The sequence below is a fragment of the Lissotriton helveticus genome, chromosome 6, assembly GCF_964261635.1.
Source record: "Lissotriton helveticus chromosome 6, aLisHel1.1, whole genome shotgun sequence".
NCBI classification, from domain to species: domain Eukaryota; kingdom Metazoa; phylum Chordata; class Amphibia; order Caudata; family Salamandridae; genus Lissotriton; species Lissotriton helveticus.
Genome location: NC_136067.1, coordinates 1,122,050,902 through 1,122,066,734, shown reverse-complemented (window position 1 = coordinate 1,122,066,734; position 15,833 = coordinate 1,122,050,902). Strand labels below are relative to the sequence as shown.

At 43.9% G+C, this 15,833-nt stretch overlaps 1 protein-coding gene across 1 annotated transcript in view; it reads left to right on the top strand.

Moving 5' to 3' along the window:
• The window catches only part of SYNE1 (spectrin repeat containing nuclear envelope protein 1), a 2,361,447-nt gene that overhangs the window by 640,219 nt on the left and 1,705,395 nt on the right, over nt 1-15,833 (top strand). The window contains exons 24-25 of the mRNA XM_078648775.1: nt 11,100-11,258; nt 14,441-14,649. Coding sequence (XP_078504901.1) covers nt 11,100-11,258; nt 14,441-14,649 — 368 coding nt within the window. The remainder of the gene's footprint in view (nt 1-11,099; nt 11,259-14,440; nt 14,650-15,833) is intronic.

Below are 15,833 nucleotides of genomic sequence, written 5' to 3'. Positions count from 1 at the left end.
GCTGCGGTAGCCGCCATTGCTCCCGTCCAGAGGGAGCAGCATATATTTTGACCAGTTTCGAAACACAACTCAAGTCTGCTCCCAGCTGGCAGAGCATCATTTAAAGCTGGGAGCAGACTGTGTGTTTGCTCCGGTTTGGCCATAGTTTTAAAAATGAACCAGTCAGGTGTGAGCAAGCAAAGTTTCTCTGCCTGTATGGGAAGGGAATTTGCTGTGTCCCGGGGGTGGGATCCCCATGACAAAACATGTAAGCTGGCCCTGGTGAATGTGGTCCCGGGCCATAAAAGTCTCAATAAGGGGAGCCACACCCCCCTACCTTTTTTAAAAGTAGTGGCCTTGAGGGATGTGGTCCCCAGGGCCTTTTAAAGGCTTTATTGGCAGTTACGGTGGGCTCCCTGAGGTTTATAATGAGTCGGGCCCTGTGGGCCCCCTCCCCTTTAATTAAATTAATCATCCCCGGGACATAGATATCTAGGTGTGTGTGCAGTCTATAAAGGTGTGAATAATAAGAATAGTCTCGTATTTGCCAGTGTTGCACACTACAAATATCCGTTAGACCCCAATGCAACATCCAGTCCCAAAAATTCTGCGAAGTTTTGAAGGCCAGCATCCATGCAGAGGAGTTGTAGGCCTATTCAGGTGAACGTCCACAACACATTTAAAATCACTGAAGGCTCCAAAGGAAAGTGACCTTGTCCAGGTTTTAGGCATATGCGCTGCCCACAGTAGCTTGGTAGGAGCATTTTCCAAGCCAGATCAAACACTAAGTCCACTCCCAGTGAGCGGGAACTTCTAAAATGCTTCAGCCCGCTGAGAATAGATTTTTCATCTGTTTCCCTGCCCGAAGTGATGCAGGCAGGAAAGCAGATCAAAATATTGCTCCAGCCCACAGGTAGCAGCATTAATAGCTGTTCCCAGCGGGCGGGAGCAGTGCTGGATTCATGGGGACCTTGGGGCTCTCCCCGCAGCCCATAACAACAGCATTATTATTATTATTATTATTATTATTAAAATTTTATATAGCGCACAGCTACCCTGGGGCATCCCGGCGCTTTGAACAGAGCATCAACAGTTAAAACCATGAGATAATAAGGTCAACTCACGCAGGAAACAGGTATGTTTTCAGACCTTTTCGAAAACGCAAGATGCAGGTCTCGGCACGAAGTTTTAGGGGCAGAGAGTTCCAAAGCGTAGCTGTGTGCACAGAAAAACGTCTCCCGCCCGTGCGTGATCTTTTTACTCTCGGGACATGGAGCAGGCATTTCTGATCGGACCTCAGCGCTCTGTTCGCTTTGTAAGGCACTGCCAAATTTCTTAGGATAGGTGGTCCGTTACCCTGAAGAATTTTGTGAGCAAGGCAGAGTGCCTTAAATTTTACTCTCTCCCGCACTGGTAACCAGTGCAGGGCCTTCAAGGCGGGTCTAGCTGATTCTATTCTAGGGATGCCCATGAGAAGTCTGGCCGCCGCATTTTGTACCTGCTGTAATTTGTTAAAGGTAGATTCAGGGGCACCCAAGAAAAGACCATTACTGTAGTCAAGGCGAGATGTTATAAGACCCTGAATCAACAGCTTCCTCGATGGAGGAAGAAGCGGGAAGATTTTACGAGCAGCCCGCAGCAGGGCAAAACAGACTCCTGCAGTTTTTTTAGCATGAGTTCTGAAGGAAAGATCTGGTTCCAGCCAAACTCCCAGGCTCTTGATCTCCTCTTTCGTGGTGGGGGGATCCCCCATACAGCTTGGCCAGCATGTTAAAGGCAATGGGGGAGCTTTGTTCCCTAGCAGCATAATCTCTGTTTTAGAGCCGTTCAGCTTGAGAGCTGAACTGCCCATCCAGGTGTGGACGTCCACCAGGCATGAGTGCAGCAAATCAGGGTTCCCTCCCAGTTGAGGAAGGGCGACCACCAGCTGAGTATCATCAGCATAGCTGATGATCTTGATGTTATAAGGGGCCACCACGTCCTCCAGGGGGGCCATATAGACATTAAATAATGTCGGGCTCAGGGAGGAGCCCTGTGGCACCCCCCACTGGAGAGAGATAGATGTAGTTTTATTGCTGCCTTCCCAGACCTGGTATGACCGACCTTCAAGAAATGAACAAAGCCACTTCAGGGAAGCCCCTGCCACACCCGCCTCTGACAGTCGTTGAGTTAACACCCGATGGTTCACGGTGTCGAACGCAGCGCTCAGATCCAGGAGGATCACTGCCACTGACCCTCCCGAATCCAAGATGCGTCTGGATTCTTCAACGACTGCCAGGAGGGCTGTGTCGGTACCTTGACCGGGACGAAAACCAGTCTGCGAGTCCCGGAGCAGACCATTGGACTCTAAGAAGTTAGACAATCGATGGTTTGCAAGCTTCTCAGCGATTTTGCTGAGGCCTGGCAACAGGGAGATGGGCCTATAATTGGCCAGCTCCGCCGTGTCAAGGTTAGATTTTTTTAACAGTGCCCTTACCACAGCTGTTTTCCAGCTGGGTGGCACCAGACCCTGGGAAAAAGAAGCATTCATCAGGTCCGTAATGGGCCCTACAATAGAGGTGGCTGCTTGCTTTAGAATTTTGAATGGAACCGGGTCCATAGGGGAGCCACTTTTTATAGAAATTATGGCTTTTAAGGTTTCCGCTTCTGAAATTGGGCCAAACGTGTCCAGGACGATGGGTCGCTCCTTCACCTGAGTTGAGGAGAACTCTTCTTGAGTCCCATGAGGTTTAATGACCTGAGGTAGGGAGTTAAGTATCTTCACAATTTTTGTGTGGAAGAAGTCGGCCAACTCCTTGCACTTCTGAAGATCGTGGGTGGCTGCTGGTTCAGGAACTTTAAGAAGTTCTTGCACCACCTTGAAAGTTTCCCTGGACGAGTTAGATGCGAGTCGTATTCGCTCCTCAAAGAATTGAGCTTTCGCCAAGCGGAGGGCTGCTTTGTAGCGTCTCATCGCTAACCAGTAGTCCTTGCGCTTAGAGACATCAAATTTCTTCCTCCAAGCCCTTTCAAGTTTTTTACATCCTTTTTTAAGCAGGCGGAGTTCAGCCGTAAACCAAGGGGCAGAACCAATTCTTTTTTCCCTCTTCTGTATAGTTTTCATAGGGATGAGGGCATCAAGCGAAGCAGTCAGCCATCTGTTAAGGTCAGCATCTCCTTTAATCGGGTCTGACTCCGATGGAGGTCGTGAATTTGCCAGGTTTTGGGTCCAGTCACTGATCGATAGTCTGGACCACACACGGTCCACCACGAACGCTTGATGTGTCGGTGTTGAGGGCAGTTTGACTTGCCATTCCACCGAAACTAAAGAATGGTCTGACCATGGGAGAGGAAAGGCTGGTCTGGCCTTGAGCCGGGGGATGTTAGAAAAAACTGGGTCCAATAAGTGACCCTTCTCATGGGTGGCTCCTACGTTAATTAAATGGAGCTCGCATGCAGTCAAATCGCCTTTAAGATCTGTAGCAATTGTGTCTGCAATGTCATCGAAGTGCAGGTTCAGGTCCCCTAAGACGATGAAATTAGAGGTAGATGAGGCCAGCAGTGTTACTGTTTCCATCATCGAACTTACAAAGTTGCCCACTCCACCGGGGGGCCGATAAATCAGCAGACCTGCCAGTGTCATGGTAGGAGATATCTGTAGTGAAAAATGGCAACTCTCACAGTCAGCGATAAGTCCCTTCCGAGCCCTACATACATAGTTTTCTCGATAAAGGATGGCAAGGCCACCGCCTCGCCCCTCAGGTCTATCCAAATGAGACATGAGAAAGCCTGGCGAGAGGGCTAGCACGATGTCAGCATCAGAGCTGGGAGTAATCCAGGTCTCTGACAGAAACAGGATATCCAGTTCCTGGTCTTGAATGAGAGAGTTAAGTTCCACTGCATGACGCGGAAGTGATCTGCAATTAAGCAGGCCCCACAGCAGGGTGTTTTTACCTGACTGAGGAGGAGCTGATGCGTCCATTCCCCGTGGGGATGATAAGAGGGAACCGTTGTTAACGGCAGGGTGGATTTCGGTGGGCAGGATACGTAATGCGAGTAGCTCCTCCCGGGAGTAAATACGACGCGGTGGTAGTAAATTCGGCATAACGCCAGGCCCCAGGTCCGTCTGAGCCCGGACGAGCCCAGACGGGCAGGACTCTGGCTGGACTCCGGCGTGAGTCCGGCGACTCCGCTGCGCGTCGTCATGGTGAGGTTTAAATAGGGGCGTGAAGTCCTGGCTGCGAGGCTAGGGCGCTGGCCGAAATGGCGCCGCAATGACTCCCTGCCTCACCCAAGATGGCGGTGAAAATACAGGAGTGTGTTTAAGAGTCAAAGTGTTCCGCTCCCAACAGCGGTGCCTGTAACCTTTTAAATGCGGTAAGCGCTATATGTGAGGGACAACAAGTAAATTTAAAATATTTAAAAAGATGAACTTTACAAAACGCGATAAGCGCTGCAAATTGCCCTGCGAGCGTGCCTGTGAGCTCTGTGCTGCGAGGTTCGAGTGCCTTTGTTCAAGGCCGATCGTGCAAGAATACTCGCCTTAAATAGGGGCGTGAAGTCCTGGCTGCGAGGCTAGGGCGCTGGCCGAAATGGCGCCGCAATGACTCCCTGCCTCACCCAAGATGGCGGTGAAAATACAGGAGTGTGTTTAAGAGTCAAAGTGTTCCGCTCCCAACAGCGGTGCCTGTAACCTTTTAAGTGCGGTAAGCGCTATATGTGAGGGACAAGTAAATTTAAAATATTTAAAAAGATGAACTTTACAAAACGCGATAAGCGCTGCAAATTGCCCTGCGAGCGTGCCTGTGAGCTCTGTGCTGCGAGGTTCAAGTGCCTTTGTTCAAGGCCGATCGTGCAAGAATACTCGCCTTAAATAGGGGCGTGAAGTCCTGGCTGCGAGGCTAGGGCGCTGGCCGAAATGGCGCCGCAATGACTCCCTGCCTCACCCAAGATGGCGGTGAAAATACAGGAGTGTGTTTAAGAGTCAAAGTGTTCCGCTCCCAACAGCGGTGCCTGTAACCTTTTAAATGCGGTAAGCGCTATATGTGAGGGACAACAAGTAAATTTAAAATATTTAAAAAGATGAACTTTACAAAACGCGATAAGCGCTGCAAATTGCCCTGCGAGCGTGCCTGTGAGCTCTGTGCTGCGAGGTTCGAGTGCCTTTGTTCAAGGCCGATCGTGCAAGAATACTCGCCTTAAATAGGGGTGTGAAGTCCTGGCTGCGAGGCTAGGGCGCTGGCCGAAATGGCGCCGCAATGACTCCCTGCCTCACCCAAGATGGCGGTGAAAATACAGGAGTGTGTTTAAGAGTCAAAGTGTTCCGCTCCCAACAGCGGTGCCTGTAACCTTTTAAATGCGGTAAGCGCTATATGTGAGGGACAACAAGTAAATTTAAAATATTTAAAAAGATGAACTTTACAAAACGCGATAAGCGCTGCAAATTGCCCTGCGAGCGTGCCTGTGAGCTCTGTGCTGCGAGGTTCGAGTGCCTTTGTTCAAGGCCGATCGTGCAAGAATACTCGCCTTAAATAGGGGCGTGAAGTCCTGGCTGCGAGGCTAGGGCGCTGGCCGAAATGGCGCCGCAATGACTCCCTGCCTCACCCAAGATGGCGGTGAAAATACAGGAGTGTGTTTAAGAGTCAAAGTGTTCCGCTCCCAACAGCGGTGCCTGTAACCTTTTAAGTGCGGTAAGCGCTATATGTGAGGGACAACAAGTAAATTTAAAATATTTAAAAAGATGAACTTTACAAAACGCGATAAGCGCTGCAAATTGCCCTGCGAGCGTGCCTGTGAGCTCTGTGCTGCGAGGTTCGAGTGCCTTTGTTCAAGCATGGTGGGTGCCCTTGGTGGGCACCAGGGCAACCCCCTTTTGTTGCGCTAGGCCCCAGGGGATGGGGTGCCTGGGATCAAAATTGTCCTGGTGAGGGAGACCCTGTGCCTCCCTCCCCTTCAAAATGCTGCCAGGTCCTGGGGAATGGGGTCCCCAGGGCTGAAATCGGCCTGAGGAGAGAGAATATGTGTCCCTTGCCCCTTTACAATGGTGCTGCGCCCCATAGGAGGGGATCCCCAGGGCTGATTATCATCACAGGGAGGGGGCCACGCAAGCCTCCCACCCCTTCAGAAAGCTGCCTGGACAAGGTAGATAGGATCTTGGGGCCGAAATACACCCAGGGAGGGGGCTATGCACGCCCTCTTCCCCCTCAAAATGCTGCTGGGCCTCAATGGATGGTGTACATGGGGTGGATAAAATCAACCTCAAAATTCTGTTGGCCCCGGGGGATGTGGTCCCTGGGGCCAATATCAGCCTGGTTGGTGGGGGGCCATGCATGCCCCCTCCCCTTTATTTAAAAGAGTGACTCTGGAGGATGGGGCCCCCAAAGCCTAACAAGGCTCATGGAGCGGGGCCATTCGGCCCTTCATTCCCTTTATTTAAATAAGTGGTACCTGTGGATGGGGTCCCTGGGGCTGATAACGGCTGGGGGAGGGGGTCCGCACGCCCCACCCCTCCCCTTAAACAAGCACATAGCCCAGGGGCATGGGGTTCCCATGGCCTAAAGAGGCTCGGGAGGGAGGCTTCCCCCCTCCCCTTTAAAAACAAAAAGACCCTGGGGTCCCCATGGCCAGGCCTGTGGCCAATCCCTCAGTTGGCACAGCTGAAGGCTGTGCGCAGCATGGGGTTGTCTGCATGTGGGGGTTGGCGGCTGGGCCTGCAGCGAGACCTCCGCTGTGAACAGCCAAAGACCATGCGCAGCGGTGGATTGCATTTATGTATGGTAATTACGTTTTTCTTTACGCTAAAAAAAACCTCTAGAAATTCACAAAAAACTGAGGGTAAAGTAGTGTATAGTTACGTGTGATAAAAAGATCTGTTTTTGTTTTAATAAACTTAGACATTCACTGGAAAAAACAAAGGTTAAAGTAACGTTATTGTTAGGTGAATTTGTCAGTGACAACATTAACGTTTTGAACGTTTAAAAAAACAGAAATTCACCAGTTATAGTTAGCAGCACTAACTATAACTTGCGCTCACGCCATGCACTGATTATCACTTCACATATGACATTCTTTATGACATGTTCTATGAAATCAGTCATAACACCACTGATGACATCTCCAAAGACAGCATGATGACATCCCTGATGATATCTTGAAAGCATCATTTTCCCACATATTGTTCTGTAAATTGCTATGGCATTAAAGGTGTAACAGTAAGTACAAAATAGCTCAGAACATTAGACATCATTACACAACTCCCTTAGCTGTAGAAAGCATGCATTATGTACCCAATTTACCCTATACCTTACACTTTGCAGCTAGCATAGTTCACATTAACAATCATTCACAGATATGGGAAACCCTCATTGAGTATGGTGTTTAATCTGTATACATCTGTTAAGAGAAAGCCAAGTCCCTAAAAACATGCTGAACTTCTGTTCCAAAATGAATGTCCTACTGTGCACAGCTTTTATCTATATCAAACCCCTGAAACTTATCTGTATCAATCCATGAAACTCACCAAACCTATATTGAGGAATGAAATCGATATGTGTAGAGTAGTGGGTACTGTGAGCAGTAGTCACTCTATGGAGAGAGTTTACCCTGCACCACACTATTTGCAGAAAGTGGAACTCTCTTGGGAAATACACTACAGAATATTAAAAAGTATCTACTAACAACAGTGTACACTCTATGAAACACTTGGCACAAAATACATAATCTGCTAAAAAGTAACCAAGATCTGAAGGAAGATACTAAACATCACACTACCTGCACCCGTCATATTGTGTTAAAAACTTTACAGTTATCCCATCTTCACAAGCAAAGCAAGCACATGCACATAGGTTAGTACCTGGTGCACACAGTCTTCTATGTTAAGTAGAAATTGTCATGCTTAGACAATTGTGTCCAATAACTCAAGGCTGATTACAATACTTAGTATGGAGTACGTAGAATTTTTGCCCTGCTGTAAACCTTTTCTGCAGTACCAAAATACTTGTGTGTAACTTAATGAACTCAAGTCAACTTTAACCTACACACAGAGTTAGTCTTCAATACAAAGATGTATAATGTGTTGAATACCTCTACACACCTATTGTACATTAGGAGCACATGGGTTTTATAAACACATACCAATCAGCTGGACACAGGCTATACAAAATTTGGTAGAAAAGCAATACAGTAGTTACCCTTCACTATGTAAACTATAAAACAAATTAACATACCTATTGGATGATGTTGTGAGTGATGTCATCAATTATGTAATTTGAGATGTCGAGTGATGTCATAGAACATGTCATAAGTGATGTCATTTGTGAGGTCATTAGTGCTGCTAACTATAACTGTTGAATTTCAGTGTCTTTTTAAATTCAAAACATTAATCTAGTTATTGACAAATTCATCTAACTATAACGTTACTTTAAACTTTGGGTTTTTAATTGAATGTGTAAGTTTTTTTTAGAAATGAAAATAGATCTTTTTATCACATCTAACTATAATGTTACTTTAACCTTTGTTTTTTTCATTAAATATAAAAACATTTATATATTCCACTCTCCTCTACCATAGTAATAAGGCAAGACTGGCACACCAGAAGCTGCTTATAAGGTGATTTATTTCACAAGCTGAGGAATTGACATCTAAGCATATCCGCTGTAAACAGCCTTACTCACGATACGTATACCACCTAGTGCATAGACATAGATAAAGGACTACCGAATGTTTAACGGAACTTTCGATCTTATAACTTAGTATGTATGTATCAAGGCAGCATTATGTGCAACAGGAAAAACATTCTTTCTAGAACCATGTGAGTTATTTGACTCTGACAAGTTCATTAGGACAGTCAAATGTACAATGCCTTTCTATCCTATGACTTATATTACAAAGTGTGCAATCAAATTGACTGTATTTCCATTTGCTCTACCTTCACAGAAGCTCTGAACTGAATTGTATGTAAAAACGAAGTTTGATTCATCTTACAACATGCAATGTGTACAACTCATATTTTCAAGTCATCTACACCCACCTTTATACAGTGTGTATATTAATTCATAACTGCAATACGTTGACTAAACAATACATTCACAACATTCCATTAGGGTCCCCAAATATTGCCAAGTACGCATTTAGAATTGAATGCTCACTCGAATCATCCGGTAGAAAATCTGCAAAATGAAATAGTAAAGGAGATAAAATCAGTTAACATGACCTCATTGTTGCTTTCTCTGGGACAAAAAAGAAATAGTGTGCAGAAAAGGACTGTGTGAAGGTAATACTGCATTGGTACTCGAGCACTTGTTTTTAACATCCGCCAGTCCTTGATGCGAGCGTCAGTGCATACATTCATGAAGCACTACTGCCTTAAAAGCAAGGTCCCACGGCAAGAGCATTTTGTCCATTTGGTCCTTCAGTACCTTTTGATCTGAGCCCACTCTACAGACACTCTACCTTGGGAGGTACTGCTTTGGCATCTCTTTTAACTGTGAGGAATCTGTGGTTAGAAGTATCCATCAGAAGAACTCTCTTACCTTCGGTAGCACTTTTTCTTGTCGATACTCTGGGCCATATTTATCAAGTGATTGCGTCGCTTTTGCACCACCCAACATGGTGGAAAAGCAACGCAACCCCTAAAATGCGATTTATCAAGCCATGCAAGATCCCTTGGCGTGGGCAGATTGGCTTGATAAATTTGGAGTAACCCAACGCAGCGCAAATCGATGTGTAGCGTTACTCTGCCCCAAAGAGGCATTCCATGGGCATTGCGTGGGTGTTTCCATGCAACACTCATAGATTTTGACACATTCCCAGTTATGCCATTACTGTTAGACCTGGGAATGTGCCAAAATGCTATTCCTTCCCAGGGGAGGCGTAACGAGGTGAAATAGCTTTTTTTCTCCTTGTTACTTCCTCTTTCTATGTGTGTTGCATTCTGCAGAACACATAGATAGAGGAATATGCATCAAGGGATTTTTTTTGCCGGAAGGTTCCCCTTCCTGCACAAAAACAACCCTAGTTGCAACACAGGCACCCTTGCACCACATTGCTAGGGTGCATGCGTTGGCGCTAGGCAGCACATTGTCCGCCAGCTCCTGGAAAAGGCTGGAATGTGCCTTATTGTGATAAATACAGCACATTCCTGCCCTTTCCCTGTAATGCAGAGTTGCACAGTGTCACTTTTTGATAAATATGGCCCTCAGTCTCCATCACAATGTTCAACAAGTTTTGTAGGTTGACCCAACGTGGAATGCCCACAACTTGCATCAGTGAGCAGATTTGTTCCACTATTCTGTCATAATACTCTAGCAAGGATGTCCCATTTAGAAGGGAAGAATCCCACCATGCTAATTTTGCCCTAATAAATTGCAGTGTTTTCCCAACTAAGGGCCTGATATAGATCTTGGTGGAAGAGTTACTCCATCACAATGGTGATGGATATCCCGTCTACGGAAATATATATCCCATTATATCCTATGGGATTTATATTTCGGCAGACAGGATATCCGTCCCCTTTTTGACGAGTAACCGGTCCACCAAGATTTAAATCAGGCCATAAGTTTCACTTAGATGCAGAAGTAGCTTTGTGAATCAGGCAGTTTGACAAAAAACAGGCAGCATACATAGTTCACTCTCATCAGATCTTGAAATCCACTTAAATTGAAGTTATCATTTTGAAGCTAAACCCCAAACCTGGGAGTGGGGACATCACTACCATATTCAGCCACCAGGCCACTGCTAGACTGGATCTGTCAGATATTGATTAAGTATTTGCGGACATGAATTCATAGTAACAAAAATGTTATCGTATTGCCCTGATACCTGATAATAGCTAGACAAGCTTATAAAAAATAATCGCAAATATCTTTAGGTAGACCAAAATAATTGCCATTGTGTTTGATGGTTGCATTTGTTGTGATATGGCTACAATAATAAATCATAAATTGAATAGTACAGATGACATTCAGCAAAGCTTGTTTTGTATTATTTGAACACTAGTGCCTTCCTTTCAACAACAATATACCCAAACAAAATCAACCATGTGATGGGACTGATCATTTAAATTCCATTGGGTGTTCATTAACCTGTGTTGAAAGCTGTAGCAAATATAAAACTTACATTTTCCTGATGTGTTTCTTACATAGGATTTTCAGACGGAAGCACCATACCATCTGCTTCATCTTAAAATTGAGCTGGAGAAAACTAGACTTCTGGCCACTGTTGAAGACTGCAGATCAGAGCTGGCTCGAGAGAACAGTTTGGTGTCCAGTGAGGGCAGTGAAAAAGTTCTCAGAGAGCACAGGGTTTGTATGCAATGAGTACACCATTGATTGGGAACATTAAGTAAAGCATTCCATTGAGTCCTCACACATGGGTTTTATAAGCTCAAGTCTATGTATTTTTACCGAGAAGTGTATAAGCTGATGTAGTGCAGAATAATACAGTTAAGTGGACATACGTATTTACTAGATCTCTGAAGAAAGTTGTATGTTTTCCATAACATTTGTTGTAGGACGTGATGTCTTACTGAATAATAATATGCTGGAGAAATTGTCCTTAACATAATTAGTTACTCCTGTCCTGAAGAAGAATTTGCCAAAAAGTAGTCTTGCTGCTTACAGCATACTTCTATTCTCCTGGATTTCATACAAGAACCATATTGTTTTACCTAAAGAAATGTTAGAAGCATGACTGAGTGATTGCATAGTGAATAGTGTATATCCTAACATTTCCTGGCATACTGAGGAAATAGGTGGAAGACTGACTAACCATTCAGTGAAGCGGATTGATTTTAGTGGACACCTGAAATTGCAGGTTTGCTGTGGAACAAACTGAGAGCAGCAGACTGTTCCACAAAGTGGCAGCTTTTAGAGAAAACGCATAGCTGCCCTTTCGAACACTGTGAGCTTTTGGGACTTCAGCAGAGACATTGAAGAGCAGCAACCACTATGAAAAGGAAAATCAGTAGCATATTTATTGCTCAGATAGTATAGTACTAGTATTAGTACTAACGCCTTACATGAGGAGGTATAAATGTGGCGCAATGAGGAGAAATACCTTTATTTCTCCTCGTTTTTTTCCTCTTCCTATGTGTGCAGCATTCTGCAACACACATAGAAGGAGGAAAACACCATCAATGATTGTTTTTGAGCAGGAAAGTGTCCCTTCCTGCACAAATACAACCATCCATGCAAATCAGGCATGCTTGTACTATCATGCAAGGGTACCCTGCGTTGGAGCTAGGCACCCTGTTGTGCGCCAGTGCTGAGGAAAGCAGAGGGATGTGTCGTATTGTTGTAAATGCGACACATACCTGCATTTTCCTAATGACGCTGCTCATTGCAGCAAGATGGCTTGCAGCAATGCTCTGCATCATTATTTTGTAAAAATACCCATTAGTGTAGATTCAGCAAGTTTGCTGGTCAAGGCAGCAAAGGAAAGTTTGGGTCAAAGTCGTAAGAAGAAGGGAATTCTAGTTTTTCGAGGTGTGGGGAGGTAAACTTAATTGGAAAGAAATAGCAACCTGCTCAGATCAAGTAGTACTAATAGTCTGGAGACAAAGAGAAAATCAAGTCATTTGTATAATTGCGCCAACGTGTTGAACCACTTGAGAGTAGGGGAACATGCTTAGAGAATTAATAATGGCATCTACCTCCTATCCATAGTGGCAGTCAGTTGATTTATTGAAATCATATAAGCTGTAATGAGGCAGGAGTTACTTGTGGTTAAAGGACAATATTCACCAAAACATAGAGGTGTGGCCAGCTGGATAGCAAACTCAGAGCCGCCAGATAGAGTATTGGGGAGATGTTTCAGTTGAGATGAATGGAAGCTCAGCAATGCCACATGATGGGAGTTGAATTACTGAGGCATTGTAATATTCAAGAAGGATAAAGGCAGACTCACTTCAATACCTGAGGTACAATTGTGGCAAAGATTTTATTCCTTTCTGGCACCACAGACGCTACGTCAGATCCTGATCAGTTTCTAAGCCAAGTGTCTGTGGCTGCAACTGTGGTTTCTTGATTGTTTATAAAAGGCTGTGAACTGGTAGGACATGTCTTACAATGGACCATATAGATATGCATGACAGATATTTTCAGTGCAGATGTAGTAATATTGAAAATTTAGGGTTGGATAATTCAGGAGTTCAGAAGTATCTTATGTGATAATAGGGCATTCCTGTAATCGAAAAAACAAAGAGACGTAAGGTTGTTTACATACCAGAGCTTTGCTGAGCAGAGTTTCCAGAAACATAGGACAGTGTCCGAGAAAGGATTGCTTGAAGTGCACCTTGGGCATATTAGCTCCTATTGATATGCAGGCCCATGTGATCTACAGCATCCGCAAATGAGGGGGCGCTTCTTTGATTTGTGGCTGTGCTAATTTTTCATGTTTGTAAGTTATTAGTTAGCAAATCACTTTGAGTAAACTATATCAAATGTGCTATAGGTTGGTGTAGGCAATTGCGGATTCATTTTGCTGGTTTGCCTTGAACATATGTAATGAAATGTGTAAGGAATGTATAGGTGACAGCTCTTCAATGTTAACTGTAATACTAATTCATAAATATGGTCACCTGGATTTAATATTGCTCATTTCCTTATCGCAAAGATTCTTGATCTATTCGGCATCTACTGCATCTGCTACCCCTTAATGTGCTCTCTTTTTTTATAATCTGAGTAGCTTTTACTGAATGTGGTAAATTTCAATGTAGAAAAATCTCATACTTTTGAGTCCATTGCCACAAGCAGGGCATATTCCTGTTGCCAGGTGCTATCTTCTGCTTGTACTAGTGGTACATTCTGAATAATTAGTGTGAAAGCAATGTGGGAAATCTTAGTAAGCTTTAATGTACAGTAGATGCATTTTTACTAAGCAAATGGAGCACCCTGGTGAAACATTTGGCTAGTGCAAATTCTGCAGAATTCTTTAAAGTGTTCTAAATAAAGTTTATCATAAATATTACTACTTATCTAGAATATAATTTGGTGTATCTGATGATAGAAACATTCTATGAATTCATTGAGCCAGAAAGATAAATATTGAAACAATACTGATGACAGACTCCCGGCTGTGGGACAGTTTTCGACTGCACTGTTTTCTGTTGCATGGTGTTTGAGTGATAGGTGTAATGTAAGTGACGCTACCTCAACATGGTATCTGCTTAGAGTTGGAGTTGACAGTTCAATGGTGCAGAGCAAATGCTGCACAGAATAGTAGGATTTGTGCCACTGCAAAGTCAGATTTCTTTTTTTTTAATACTTCATTGACAGTTTGAGGTATTACGCGCCACTAGGGCTCAGTGTAAATGGGGTATGGCTCTGGACTTCCCATTCTCCGCTAGGTTCAGGCCGATTAGATGGCAACTTGCTCCTCTCCTAGACCCTACTCACCCATTTCCATATTATTACAATGCAAACAAGAAGCATTAAACTTAATGTTATACCTTATCACATTTTAACATTTCTATATGTCATCTCAGTCTTTTTTCAGTGATAAGGGTCCCTATCATCTGTGTGAGAAACGTCTGCAGTTGATCGAAGAATTGTGCCTGAAACTTTCAGAGCGCGATCCAGTAAGAATGGCTCTGGAGAGCAGTAAAAGAACACTCAAGGAGCTAAAGGCACAAATTGTCAGTGTCTGCCAGAAACTGATGGAGCACCCCAACAAATGGAAGGAATACAAGACCAGGTACTGGAAATATGCCATTGGCATACTGGGCAAAGGGAAACGTGGTAGAATGTGCCTCGTTGGGATCATCCCTTGAGCGCATGATTTGTACAATCTTGCAATACACAACATGAGGATAAGCATCCCTTGATTACTCATTTGAATTTACGTAATCTGCCACTTCACCTTTATGAACGTGAAGGTGATTTATGGATAGGTTTTAACCATTCAGCTGTTCACATCATGAACACTTGTGGGACAAAGACAAGTCAAACATGGAGCTTGAAATTTAATTATTTTTGTTGCAAGAAGCTTTAGGGTCATTAAAGGAGAGACAGTGGGGAAAACATAATATCTGTCTTGTCTCAATTTATTTCAAGTTACATTTTCTTCGTCCACAACTTATTTGTGGGTTCAGCTCAAGTGATTTGTCAGAAAATGGGCAGTGAGTGCAGGTGTATAAGCCAGGAATATATGAGTAGGAGAGGTAGCTCAAATAACATCAAAGCAAAACTAAGAAATTAAACGTCAACGGGGTTTCTCAAACGTTGTAATGTTGTAATGTTGTAATCAGATGACTTTTAATTTCAGAATAACTAAACTTGTTTTGGTATGCCATTGATTTTTCTGCCCTACTTGTTGACATCTTGGCTTTGAAAGTCTCTCCTACAAACAGATGAGGAGTACATGGTTTCACCCATCAAATGGCTGTAAAAAGGACACATGTATTGCTTTTGTAGAGTTATATACACAAGTCGATATCTAGCTCTCTCTCGCTCAAAATATATTCCAACAATCCCCTTGAAAGAAACGAAACGCGTCAATCGGTTTTTCTTGAATAAAAGAGAGTGTGTTTTCAGCTGTGACTGTCATTCCTTTGAAGGGATTTTTGGAATTTATAGATTAGAGTAGCCGTCTGTCACCAATACTACCCCGCGCTCTGGAGTACAGTCTTTTTTGATTCATTACTCTCTCTCTCTCTCACTCTCTCTCTCTCTCTCTGCCTCTCTCTCTCTCTATTTTATATATATATATATATATATATATATATATATATATATATATATATATATATATATATATATTACCTACTGGCGGTCGCCAGTAGGTATATATAGTTAGGATTTTTTCTCTATGGGATTTTTGAAAATTCTATGTCTAATAACTTTGCCGTTTGTGGACGGAATTGGCTGAAATTTTCAGGA